The 12,110-nt window shown below is 53.3% G+C and overlaps 2 protein-coding genes across 7 annotated transcripts in view; one reads left to right on the top strand and one right to left on the bottom strand.

The window, feature by feature from the left end:
- The window catches only part of SGSM3 (small G protein signaling modulator 3), a 29,249-nt gene extending 27,160 nt beyond the window's left edge, over positions 1-2,089 (top strand). For all 4 annotated transcript variants that reach the window (XM_051784217.1, XM_051784214.1, XM_051784216.1 and 1 more), the window contains 2 exons: positions 479-539; positions 889-2,089. In XM_051784217.1, coding sequence (XP_051640177.1) covers positions 479-539; positions 889-972 — 145 coding nt within the window. In that variant the 3' untranslated portion in view covers positions 973-2,089. The remainder of the gene's footprint in view (positions 1-478; positions 540-888) is intronic.
- Positions 2,090-2,953: 864 nt separating this feature from the next.
- MRTFA (myocardin related transcription factor A) overlaps positions 2,954-12,110 on the bottom strand; it is a 77,668-nt gene continuing 68,511 nt past the window's right edge. For 2 of the 3 annotated variants that reach the window (XM_051784204.1, XM_051784203.1), the window contains 5 exons: positions 10,975-12,090; positions 9,680-9,793; positions 7,682-7,858; positions 7,258-7,318; positions 2,954-6,828 (listed from right to left, as the gene is read on the bottom strand). In XM_051784204.1, the coding sequence (XP_051640164.1) occupies positions 6,335-6,828; positions 7,258-7,318; positions 7,682-7,858; positions 9,680-9,793; positions 10,975-12,090 (1,962 nt within the window). In that variant the 3' untranslated portion in view covers positions 2,954-6,334. The remainder of the gene's footprint in view (positions 6,829-7,257; positions 7,319-7,681; positions 7,859-9,679; positions 9,794-10,974; positions 12,091-12,110) is intronic. The other variant, XM_051784205.1, reaches the window with a different exon arrangement.

Raw genomic sequence — 12,110 nt, 5'->3', positions numbered from 1 at the left:
CAGGACACTTCTCTTACTCCAGGGAGAGAGAGGCAGGGCTGCAGAAACTCTGAGGTGCTGCTGGCAGGGATCTGTTTTCTGGAGAGTGAACCTTCAACCCCCATTGCTAGCTGTGTGCAGCCCTTAGCCAGGCGTGTCTGCAGTGCCCCAGAGCCCAGGGCTGCCCCTGCCTCCCTGTGCTGCTGTACCAGGCTCTGTAGGGGCTGCACTTGAGTCACATCTTCAAGCTTCTCTTCCCAGCCTGGGCCTGGCAAGATGTGAAGCCCAGCGATGGGTAAAGAGGGAATGAGTGACTGCTGCTGTCTTTTCAACACTATCCAACAAGGAATTTCATCCTTGTAAGCTTAGTAGCATGCCGGGACAAGCTGAGGAGTCAGTGCATTGCTGTGCCTGGGGCAGCAGTTGTGGGCACAGGCTGGGAGTGTGATCTGGGTGGGTGGGTATGTTTTACCATAGCTCTCTTCCATTTCCGTTGCAGGGTCCTCTGCAAATTTGCCTTCAGCCTCTCTCAGGACTGGGAGCTGCCAATAAAGAGGGAGGTAAGTAGGTGGCATCTCTCATTCTCTCACTCAGCTAGGGGCTTTGCTTACTGCCTCCCCTCTCCCAGCTTTGTCCTCCAGCCCATCCTCTGCCTCCTCTTGAGCCAGCACCGGAGGCTGTGGATGGGGCTGCTTGCCACTGCCCAGCTGGGGCAGAGGGAAATGGCAGGCCCCCCCTTCCCTGGTGCTCTCCAAACCGCAGGGCCTCTCCCTGTTTCAGCTGTGCAGAGGTGGGAAGTGCAAAGGCTGCAAAGTGCTGGAGATCTCTGTGTGCTTGGGCTCTGCCCGCAGACACGACCTTCCCTTTTCTGGGTGTGGTGCACTCACCCAGGTCTCTGTCGTCCTGCAGGAGAAGGAGAAGAAGCCACTGAAGGAAGGAGTGCAGGACATGCTCGTGAAGCACCATCTCTTCAGCTGGGACATAGATGGGTGACCCCCCCCACCCCATCCTGGGAAACCTTCTTGACTGCACACACTCCTCTCCCCCACCCCTGTCATGTCTCACCCCTTGCCCTCCCCCACCCCACCCACTTGTATCTGTGACAAAATCCCCCTCGGGGGGGGCTGCCAGACCACCTGGGACAGATGGCAGCAGCGCCAAGAGGCCGAGCTGCCAACCCAAGGGAGGTGATGGTCAAGGGTAGTGCTGCAAAGGGACAAGTGTGTTCTGGCTACAAAAACCAAGTGCCCCGCTCCCAGCTTTCTGCATCTCTACTGTCCCCATCTTCTGCTTGCCTCAGCCCTGCCTCCCCACCAGAGCCTGGGGGAACAGCCTGGCCGGAGCACCTCGTACCCCGTGGACCAGCAGCTGTGTGGGTGTGTGAGCATGGCTGTGGCTGTGGGGACAGCCCTTGCGGGGTGGCTTTGACGTGTGAAAGCTGGAGACGTTGGCACTTGGCACTGCAGGTGCATGTGGAGTTGGGCTGGTGAGAGACTCGTTGTAGAGGAGCAGAGAGAGCACATCCCCTCCCCATGCCAGCCAAGGGCTCCCCTCTGTGGGGGGGACACTTGGACAAGTTCCTTTGGCCTGGAGCCGGGGCTGAGAAGGGGGAACTGCCATCAGCATCATCCTACCTCCCCAGCACTGCTGTGTGGGGTGTTGACAAGAGTTGCCCAAGTTTACCAGCCTGTTACCACTGTAACAGCCTTAGGGGATGGTCCTTGTCTCCTCTGGGAGCAGACAAAAACCACCTCTCCCCTAAACAAGTGTTTCATGCTGTCATTTTAGTCTCTAGATGATTTTTACTGTTAACCAAAAAGCTGTAAATTTACTCCAGGAACGTGTATATTTTGGCACTGTTGTAGCTCAGGACAAGGTTTAAGTTGGAGCTGGCTCAGGGAGACTTAACTCATCCTCCTCGCCCTGCAGTGGCAGTGGGGACATGGGTCAGGAGTGGAGAATTGCTGCTTTGTGGTGGTGGCTCTGGATATGGAGTCTGTGACTTTCTACTGAAAGCGCTTGTCTGTGAGCACAAACTACTCATGGGATGACACTAGATTCTTACTTTCCTTTATTTGGTGGGTTTGTAAATAAAAACTGCATCTTGGGAGAGTGCTGGGCTTTGTCTTATTTTTTGACAGGGCCAGGACTCAAGTTTTTAATTTCTGCCACTTGACAATGGCAACCCCATTTCTGTGCTGGGTTCTGCCAGCATCAAGCTGAGGTCTCTGCTCAATCTGTGCTGGTACCGAGGGAGCTCTTTGCATCAGAGCAGCCCACGAGGTCAGGCAGCAGCCAGGGCAGAGGCAGTTCTGCTGCCAGCAGTGGCAGCCCTGCCTTGTGTCTGCACCATCAGCCCTCCCTGAAGTGCAGCCCTGCAGCATAGCCCCAGAAAAGCAAGAAAGACTGAAAACTAGGTGTTGTAGGGACACTGCAGGAGGAGGGCTCTTAGGAAAGGGAGTGGGGCTGGCAGAAAGCAGGGCTGGGTAGGGGAGACAGCAGTGTTGTCTGTACAGGTGTCTCCAGAAAAAGCAGGTGAAGTCTTATCTGCAAAGTGGGACAGTAACAGGGCACAGGCCTTTGGGAGAACTCTGTTGAGAAGCCCACGCTTTTGGGAGGGTGGAAGTTGCAGAGTCTGTACTGATGTCAGAGTGAGTCTTTTCATTTGGCATGTGGCTGTGGAAGAGGCAGTGTCACCTCACCACCAGCTGGGGTCCAGACCAGCCTGCTGGGCTGGGGGAGGCTGTAAAAGCTGCCCCTGTTCTAGCGTAAGACCTACTTCTGCTTGCAGGGTAGGTAATTTCCATACACTGAGGGAATCTCCCTGCAGCTGAGAAGGATGAGGCACCACCACTTAAGCTGCTTTTTTCACATTTGAGAAAGACCCAGAGGGATAACCCACCCTTAGCTGGAAAAGGCAGAGTGGCCCCAAGGCCTCCCACTAGCATAGCAGAGAAGTTTTTGAGCACATGGCTGTTTGGAATTTTTTTAATAAAATGGATTTTTTTTTCCAAATATTTGTAACTGAAAAAATAATTCAATTTAAAGATCGATTCTCTCCCCCATTAACTTGTCACTTTTATCCTTTTCCAGTTGAAAACTTGCTCTGGATCTGATGCCCCAACACCATCCAGTTCTGATGGTGCTGATCACCCCTCGCCGTTTGCTGCATAGTGGAAGAGGGAGAGTGCGTGCTAGTCAAATACACATTACAAACAAGTAGTGGTTACAGCAGAAAGATTCAGGATTACATTCAAGGTAGAGGCAGAACATCAGACTTCGTTTTTCCCAATGGGTGCAAAAATGTATGTCCAGGGGAATACCTCTTCTGACAAAGAACTATTGAACTATTATTCAAACAAATAATAGTAAGAAAGCAGAGAACTGGGCAAGCCTGCTCTGGGCACTGCTTGGGGAAAAGACTTTCTAACATTTCCTGGGCTGAGGCACCATCTTCCCCTCTGCCCACAGGCACAGGGTTATCACTTGCTCTCCTGGCAGAAGCCCCTTGTGCAGAGAGGCTCTGGCAGGTCAGCTGGATTCCTCCAGAGATGAGGTCATGGTTCTGTATCCTCTGGGCTCCTTGAGGTTTTTCAGCCCATCGGCCAATCCGATTGCCCAAGTGTGTTGGGCAAAGTCAGGGTCACTAATTTCCTACAGTTTCCCACCTGCAGGGCAGGTGGATGGGTAAAGGTGAAAGGGAGCACCCGTATGCTCAGTCTTTTCACCAGCAACCCCAGGGGAGAGGTAAATTGGTAACAGGCCAGGACTGCAGCTGGAGCACTCCTACCTTCCTCTAGGAGCTCATTGCACTTTGATAATTTCATTCTTTATTTACTGGTTGCAGCTTTGTAATTATTTGTATGAAGGAAATCACACAGCTGTTTTTTGTGAGGGCTACTGCAACTGGGGGCTAAAAGAACCTCATTTTGCTTGAGAGTTTGACAAACAGGCAGCCTCACTTTTTCTCCTTAGCATTTCAGAGATCCTCCCAACCTCATCCATACTTGCCCTCCTAAGAAACCCCTTGCCTCCTGCACCCACCTGGTCCCACGGCTGGGCAGCCACCCTCGAGGGGAGCTGGTGGGAGCTCTGCAAGGCGATTCTAATGTACTCACTGCTCCCAGCCAGCACCAGGGCTGCACCAGGAGAGAATTTTGTGAGGGCTCAGGGGAGTGAAGGGGTGCCCACCAGTCTCTGTTATTCTGACTTTTAGGATGTGATGTTGTAGCTTGAGTAACAGAAAGCCTAGGGGGAAGGGGGACAGTGTCCTCCCCAGCCCAGACACTGAGGGAGGCAGATAAGAGGCTCTGACTTGCTTACAACTCGGGGAGGGGGGGAGAGGAGCAAGAAAGGGGCAGAAAGGAAGGAAGCTGCCAGCAGGCTCCCCCTGCAAATGATTAAGAAAGTGGCTCCCCATGCAGTTAACAAGCAAATAGGGCTCAGGAAAGCAGGAGTTTCTCCCAGCTCAAACAGACATGACTACAGCCAGCTGCCAGTTTAATGGCTGAGGGAGAGCACATCATGCAGGGCTGGCATTAACCTGCTCCTCCATGGAGCAGAAGTACCAACACTCCTGTGGCCCAGCCTCCCCCTGAGAAGAGGCCCATGTACCAAAGGTGCAGGGGAGCAGCATGTGGCTGCTCACAGCTACCCCTCCCCAGCAGGAAGCATTGCAGCCCAGTGCAAGGGAAAGATGGGACAGCATCCTCAAGCAGATATTGAGGATGGTGGCTGATCCTTTCATTGCCTGAGCAGGGACATGTACCTTGGTGTGTATGATTTCAGAAGTTATGGCTTCCCCCACCTCACTGAGCCAGAGCAGCCTGGACCCAGCTTAGTGCCAAAGCTGGGACAGCTGTGCAGCGAGGTAGCTGCATGGGGTCACCTAAGCCATGTCCCACCTGCTCAGTATGGTCATGAGCTAACACAGGAATTTAACAGGAGTAACAGCACAAGAGTGAGCCACAGGCCTGGGTTTCTAACACAGAACCCCGCACAAGGAATAGTATCATCATGGCTCTGGGGGGCTTGGGGTGCTTGTCCACCCACTCCTCATTCAGCAGTTACCCCGAGGCACCAGCCCGGGGCCCTGCAGGGACACAGGGCACCAGCTCACATTAAGCTGCCATTTACTTTTGCCTTTTACCCCATGGGACAGGAGGAAAGGAAGAGCAGAGGTCAGCTGTCCAGTACTTGCTTTTAGGCCTGCACTTCTCCCCAGAAAGGGGCCCTCACAGTTGCACTACCGAGCCAGGACCTGTGCCATGCCATACAACCCCCCTTTTGCAGTGCCACTTCCCCTTTCTCACCTACTGGGTCTGACATCTATCCCCAGCTGCTTCTTTCCCCTGGGGCACCTGCTACAGTGAGGTACCAACACAGCAAAGGCAGGAGAACAGATTGCACGTGGCCCCCAATGATATGTTGCTTATTGCCAGCTGTGCCCCTTACCAGCTCCCCAGGGCACGCAGGCGCTTTCTTGTCCCTACCCCTGCCACAGCCTGACTGCCCTGCTCACCTGGGGATGTCACAAGTGCTGTGGAAGCTGGGGGCAATGGGGTGTGACTGACAGCGGTTTTAACATATAAAGACCTCATTTTAGCACCTTAAAAATCTGTTTTGCAGCCCAAGGTGAGTGAAGCAAGCAGGCAGTCAGGCCTCTGCAAAGCTCAGCAATATTTGGGAAACCAGCTTAGACATTACCAGGTTGGTGGGTCACCCTGGTTCCCTTTGGCTACATTTAGAAAAGGTGCCTGTTCTGCCCAGCTCCTCACAGCCCTGTGGCAGATCAGACCCTCCTCTGACAGACAGCAGGTGGTGCAGAGGGCAGCCACTCCAGACCCCCAGCCAGCTCTCCTGCTTTTGTGTCCTGTTCCAGAGGCAGGATCCCCTTCCTCAGCCGTCAAGATCAACCGTTAAGACCAACCGTGCTGGGCCAGCACAACCCGCTTTATCTGCCAATCCCAGAAAGGTGCAGAGTGCTGCTTCTGGAAACAGCTCAGGCCCAGCTCTGTCCCACGTGAGGGAACTCATTCCTGGCTGCAATGCACTGCCATCACTGCTCCTGCCTGGAGGAGGAGGGGCTGCCGGCTCTGCTCTCACCTGGGCTGGGTCAGGCTGCATGGAGTGGGCAGGAGGCCGCCAGCCCCACAGCTCCTGCAGCTTCTTCCCCCTGCAGCAGCAGTTCTCCCTGCCCTGGCCTGGCCCACTGCTGGCTTCATGCAGGAAGGACACTGTTAGGGGAGGAGTACAAATACTGGGACCTTGTTTGTTTTTTTTTGGTTGACTGGCCTCTTCCCCCTGCATGCCTGTGCCCTCCCACTCTCATTCCCTTCAGTCTCTGCTCACAGAATTACAAGCAAGAATCCCAGTGCAGCTGCAGATCGTGTCCATCAAGGAAGTCTGTGGAAAAGAGGCTGGGAGCTGCGGTGCTCAGAGGAGCCAGGCTCATGACAGGCCCCCCTGGCAGCTCCAGCCAGTCCATGCTGTCCAAGTTAGACTCAGCCAGATCCAGGGTTATGCTCCCAGATGGCTCGTGAGCAAAGTGCAATTCCGAGGTGTCCATAGGTGAAGGCGGGTGGTCCAGGATGGCCGAGCTGCTCAGCATCTCACTGTGGAGGTCATCGATCAGGGACAGGGGCTCCGGCCCATCATGGCCTGCTGTCAGCAGTGGGAGGCCGGTGCTGCTCTCCAGGAAGTCCTCCAGCCGGCCCACGAGCACCGGCTGCCCCAAGGACACTGGCACCGCCAGCTCTGAGGAATGGTGGCTGCTGGGCGGTGGGGAGCAGGCCACAGGTGGTTCTTTCCCAGCTGGGGACGACTGATCCTTGAAGTCAGCAGAAATCTCTGTACAGGGAACAACCAGGCAGGCCAGGTGAGGAAAAGCCTGTCTGAACATCAGAAGGATCCCTCCCACCCACCAGGGCCACAGGAGCCCCCTGAGACTGAGCCATCACTGACCACCAGCGGGATAAGGAAACTCATCCTGTGCTTGCCTTGCTACAGGTAGTTTTCAGCCCACCTCTGAGGAATTCAGTCTCAGTCCAGCATCTCAGAAGCCACGTGCCCAGATCTGATGCAGCAGAGCCACTGAGAATCACAGTCATACCAAATGTCTGACTGGCATCTCAGTGCCTTATTGACTACTGCCCATGCTAAAGGCACTGCAAGGGACAGTGGAGAAAAGACTGGGGCCATGACAGACTCTCCCCTCAGTGCTCTACAATCCCCAGACTCAGACCCAGACTACGGGAAATGCTGGCTTTGTCTCCTTACCTCCACTTTCGATGAGGATATCAAACAGGTCGTCCATCTGCTGGCTGGAACAGCCATTCTCCTGAGGAGAGTGAATGCAAGATTAGCTTCCTATTTACCAGGGGAGCTTCCACCTCCAGCAACACCCTTGGCTGCTGGTTCTCCTCCCTCACTCCAGGGATGGGGCTGTTATCTACCAAGAATGAGCACACAAAGCATGGCACCAGAGTCCTCCATAACCCCAGGCTGTTACTGGCTGGGAAAGTATGATCAGCAATTGGCAGTGAGTGGCTTGGAATTTTTACCTGCAGTTTAGGGTCTGCCCTAAACCCTCCAGAAGGAATTTAACTGGGAAGGTGCAGTTATGTCTCCATTCCCTATCAGTGGAAACTAAGCAGCTTTTCATCTGCTCCCCAAGGAAACCAGGGAGAACAACTGATCTCACCTGGGCCTTTGGCTGTTTTTTCATGGCCTCTTCATAGCCTGGTGGTGGCTCTTTCACTGGGACCGAGGGAACAGGAAGAGCAGGTGGAGGAGTTCCAAAAAGCGGCGTGTGCTGTTGCTGCTCCAGGTCCATCTGGGATGGGGAAGGGGCAGCAGGAGAGCTGGGCTGTGATGAGGGCTGTTTAGAATGAAGGCAGAAGGGGTGATCAGGGAAAAGTCCACATCAACTCCTGTCTCACAGCTGCTTTGAGAGGCTATCATCACCCCTCGCTTCGTGAGTGCTGCACAGAGGTCTGCACGGATCTACTCTCAGCAGTCTGCCTTCTTCCCTGGACTCTGTGCACTATGCCCTGGCTCTAGGGAAGGAAGACAGATTTCCCCTCCAACTCGCAGCTGGAAATCTTTTGCTGATTTTTCTAATGCTAAAGCTGCCACACCACAAACCACTACCTCGCTACTCCTGGATGGGGAGAGCCCCATCTGTCCAAGTGGGGAAGTCCTCTAGCACTTCGGAGAGAGAGAGGGCACTTCCCTTGTGTGTTCAGCCTACTCAGTGCAATATATCCAGGGCCTGTCTTTTACCCACATCCCCCTGCAGTGCCTGCTTTGGGAACACAAGCCAGCCTCACTAGGCAGCAAGTTTCACAGCCCGATGCTGGGCGGAGAGCACCAGAGCACTCAGCAGCACCAGAGCTCCAAAGGAAACCCCAAGGGTTGCAGGAAGTGGTGCTTGTGACTCAGCTTTACCAGATGAATCAGCACACAATTGCCCATAAGAAAAGTTCAAACAAGGATCAGGCCTTTGCTTCTACAGCAGCTATGCATGACCCACACTGAAACGTGCACGCCTGGAGCAGTGATCCCTGGGCAGCTGCTGAATGCCACTTCCAACATGTGTAAGTGTTGATGCCCTTTCCCATCCCGTTTTCCCTGGAAAGCTGTTCATCTGTTCTGTGACCCACAGGTAGAGGACGGATGCCAGGCCCCAGCTGGCAGAGATGGTCTGGGGTCCACTCTCTTTCTGAGAGGGGTAGGAAACCATCACTGTGACACAGGCCATGGGGACGTGCTGGGAGGGTACCTTTTTTGACACAGCAGGTGAGCCGGTTTTGCCAAAAGCACCAATTTTTAGGACTGTTTATGGAAACCATTGGATAAGAAAGGCTGCAGGTTTGGAGGTGCCAAGAAAAAAAATATGGTGTGGAGCAGCTGCCCCATGGCCACCTGCAGACCTGGCTTCTGACCTTGCATAGAGGCAAAAGGATTGGGAGAGTCCCACGGATGCCTCTGCAACACACAGGCTAAGGGACTGAGGAAAACAGGTGCCTTCCTTTACCTTCTGCACTTTCTCAAATGTCTCAAAGCAAACAAGGCACTCACCCTTTGCAAAGTAGATATCTCACTCTGACTACACTAGAAATGATTCCTGTCTTCAAATCCTTTTCAGGAATAGAGTCAGAAGTGATCCTCCAAGCTCTAAAAACTCTTCATAATCTTTCTATATCTTAATTACACGTTAGAGAGACAGCTAAGCAGGCTAGAAAGGGAGGAGGTGCACAGTAGATCCTCTTTACAGCCATCACCTGGAGAAGGGGTAAAGTCAGAGGTGCTCTCTTTCCTGAAGCAGCATTGCACTTCACAGAGAGGTAATTAACAGGCAGCTCAAGGCACGAGAATGGAAATGACAGCATGCTCAGCAGTATCAGAGGGTAAAATGTCACATCCCTTTTACCCCTCTGAGCTCACACAGCACCTTCAGCAGCAGGCACACTGCCCACACCACCCTCTCTCAATGCAGCAGCCACCTTTTCAGTTCAGCTGCACTCCTTCAGGAGTAAGGGACACCTCTATAAACCAAGGCTGCCCACTCTGGCCTCTCGTTGTTTTTAATCCACAAACGATGCTTGTTTAAAACACCCACTGGTATCTGCCCTTGTGTTACAAATCCTGGCAGCAGGCAAACACAAACAAGGAAAAAAGTGAGCAGACAGCAAGCTACCTTGGATTGGTTTAGTCCTCTGGGCTGCTGCTGCTGTGGGGGCTGCTGGGGGGTGCTTGCAGGTGGCTGACACGGCACTTGGCTGGGAGTTTTAGCAGGTGATGATTGTACTCTCTGAAAAGGAAAGTGTATCCATAATGGGTTATTCCCCAGGCACAACATGGAGCAGGGCTCTTGTTTCTTGAAGGATTTATAAAGTTTGTTTTTCTCCACTCTTTATTCTCTAGAAAATTCAGTCAATCGTTCTGTTTCACTGAGCAGAGAAATCAGACTGGGGTGTGATTCAGACTCCTAAAAGAGGAGGTAGTACCAGTCTAAATCCCTGGGCTACCCATGACATGTCCTGAGGGCTGACAGACCTGACACAAGACCTGTGCCCTTCTGGAGCACAGCTGGAGTTCAGATTATATATTCTGGGGTATCAAGGGTGACAATGGATGCTGGTATTTGGACAGCTGCCTGGCATCTCACCTGCTACGCAGCAAACGTAGCCTGCTCAGTGTCCATCCCTGATGGCAGACACTGCCATTTGCTCTGCAGAAAGTGCAAGAAATGTACCAGCAGAGAATAAAAACCTTCTCTGATGTCATGGAAGATGCTGGGGTTTGACTTATGCTATAAAACCTGGGCATATTTATCCCTTCCTGGAAGAAACGCTTGGAACACTTCTGTTAAGTGGTGAGCTCATGCCAGCAGGGGAATAGTAAATCACCTCTGATGAAAGACTCTGTTAACACTGAAATACTGACACGCACTAAAACAAAAAGCAGCCAAAAGGCAAACTGTCTGCTTCCAGGGTCTGATTTCAGCTCTTGGTAGATAAGGTGACCCATCTATCACTCCAGCTATGATCTCTACAGTAAAGGACAAGAGGTGAAATACACTCTGCTTGTTTTAGTACCATGGGCATAGTTGTTCTTTCAAAAACTAGTGAACTGTGGCAGCAAACCCTGTCATCCAAGCCCGAGATCCTGCCTGACAAAAGGCAGAACCATGTGTTTGGAAGAATGCTGAACAGCCTGTGATACACATAGCCAATCGTGCATTGCTGTACACAGCTCATTGTCAAATTCCAGTCTTTTTTGCTGAAGATCTGCTTACACTGCTCTGTTTTACAAAGCCACTATACACTGGCCACCATAGCAAGCAACTCGGCCCTTTCAGTATTTTTACTGCACTGAATTTCCACTCTGTTAAGTAAGTTACCATCCTATGGTAACCTCAGCCATAGGAGTGGGAAGAGGAGAGAGGAATCCAACTGCCCGCAGGAGCGATGGGATCTGACCCTTGCGTACCTGCAAGGCCGGGCAGCTGCTCCCTGCCTTTCCGTGGGGTGAGAGGCCCTGCCTCTCGGTGCTCTGCTTGGTCACGGTGAGGACGATGTGGGTCCCTGTGGAGTCAGTGATGAGGGTAGGGGGAGGGGTGCCCTTGATGAGGTCGCTTAGGGCGCTCCCTTGCTGGCCAAGGAAAAGCCGCGGGCTGTGGGACTGGCACAACGGCTCTGCTTCCGCGGCTGGCACCTCCTGCTTCACCATCACGGCTTTCTTTGGCACTGGGCTTGGATTTGAAGTGTCCATTTGGCTAGCGGGTGGTGCAGGGCTGAATTGGTCTGTTTGGCCACTGGATTGCTTCGCAAACTGGCAACTCAGGAAACCATTTTCACTCTTGACCTGGGTGCCAAATGCTCCTGGCTTGGAGGCGAGGGCCGTTCCTTCTCCCGCAGCCGTTGGGGCCAGTTGTGACTGCTGAGAGCGCTTCTCCTGCTCCAGCTGTAGCCTAAGCATCTCAACCAGCTGCTGCTTCTGTTTCAGCATGCGGGTGAGTTCCTCGATTTGCTTGTCCTTCTCCTGCAGCATCTGGTCTTTGTCCCTAATTTCTGCATCTCTGCTGTTACCAGTGCTACACCGCTCTGACCTGGGTGCTGCATTTATGCTGCAGGAGGCAGACTTGGTGCTTTCTTCCTTCACCAGGAACTGCACTGGAGATGTCTGCAAGGTGAGCTGGGTGAGGGGTGAGGTCACCATCTCTCCAAAGGTATCTCCAGTGCCCGAGTTCTCATCCCCTGTGCTCATTTGTGAGCGCTCGGAAGGAGTTGGAGAAACAGGAGGAGTCGAGCCTGTGCTGCCAAACTTCATCACGCTGCCACCTGTGACTGTGGCCACAACTACTTCTGCTGGTGCAATGCCAGTGGTGACAAGGGCTGTCCCTGTGCTCAGCCTGGCAGCTGGGAAGGCTACCACCACTTCAGCAGCTTTTGTGAGGACAGCTGCTGTGCTGGATTTGGGAGCGGAGGCTGTTTGGCCGGCTGTACCGTTCTGCTCTTGGTAAGCTCTGAGACGCTCAATCAGGTCCGTCTTTGTGCCTGAGACAGGCAAGGCCCTCAACTTCAGCTCTTGCTTTAGCTCTGCTACCTGATGCAGGGGGGAAAAAA

This window comes from Manacus candei, unplaced genomic scaffold (assembly GCF_025592945.1).
Source record: "Manacus candei isolate 608988 ecotype Guabito, Panama unplaced genomic scaffold, ASM2559294v1 h1tg000018l, whole genome shotgun sequence".
NCBI classification, from domain to species: domain Eukaryota; kingdom Metazoa; phylum Chordata; class Aves; order Passeriformes; family Pipridae; genus Manacus; species Manacus candei.
Note: the sequence above shows the minus strand (reverse complement) of the source record. Positions and strands in the feature narration are given on the sequence as shown.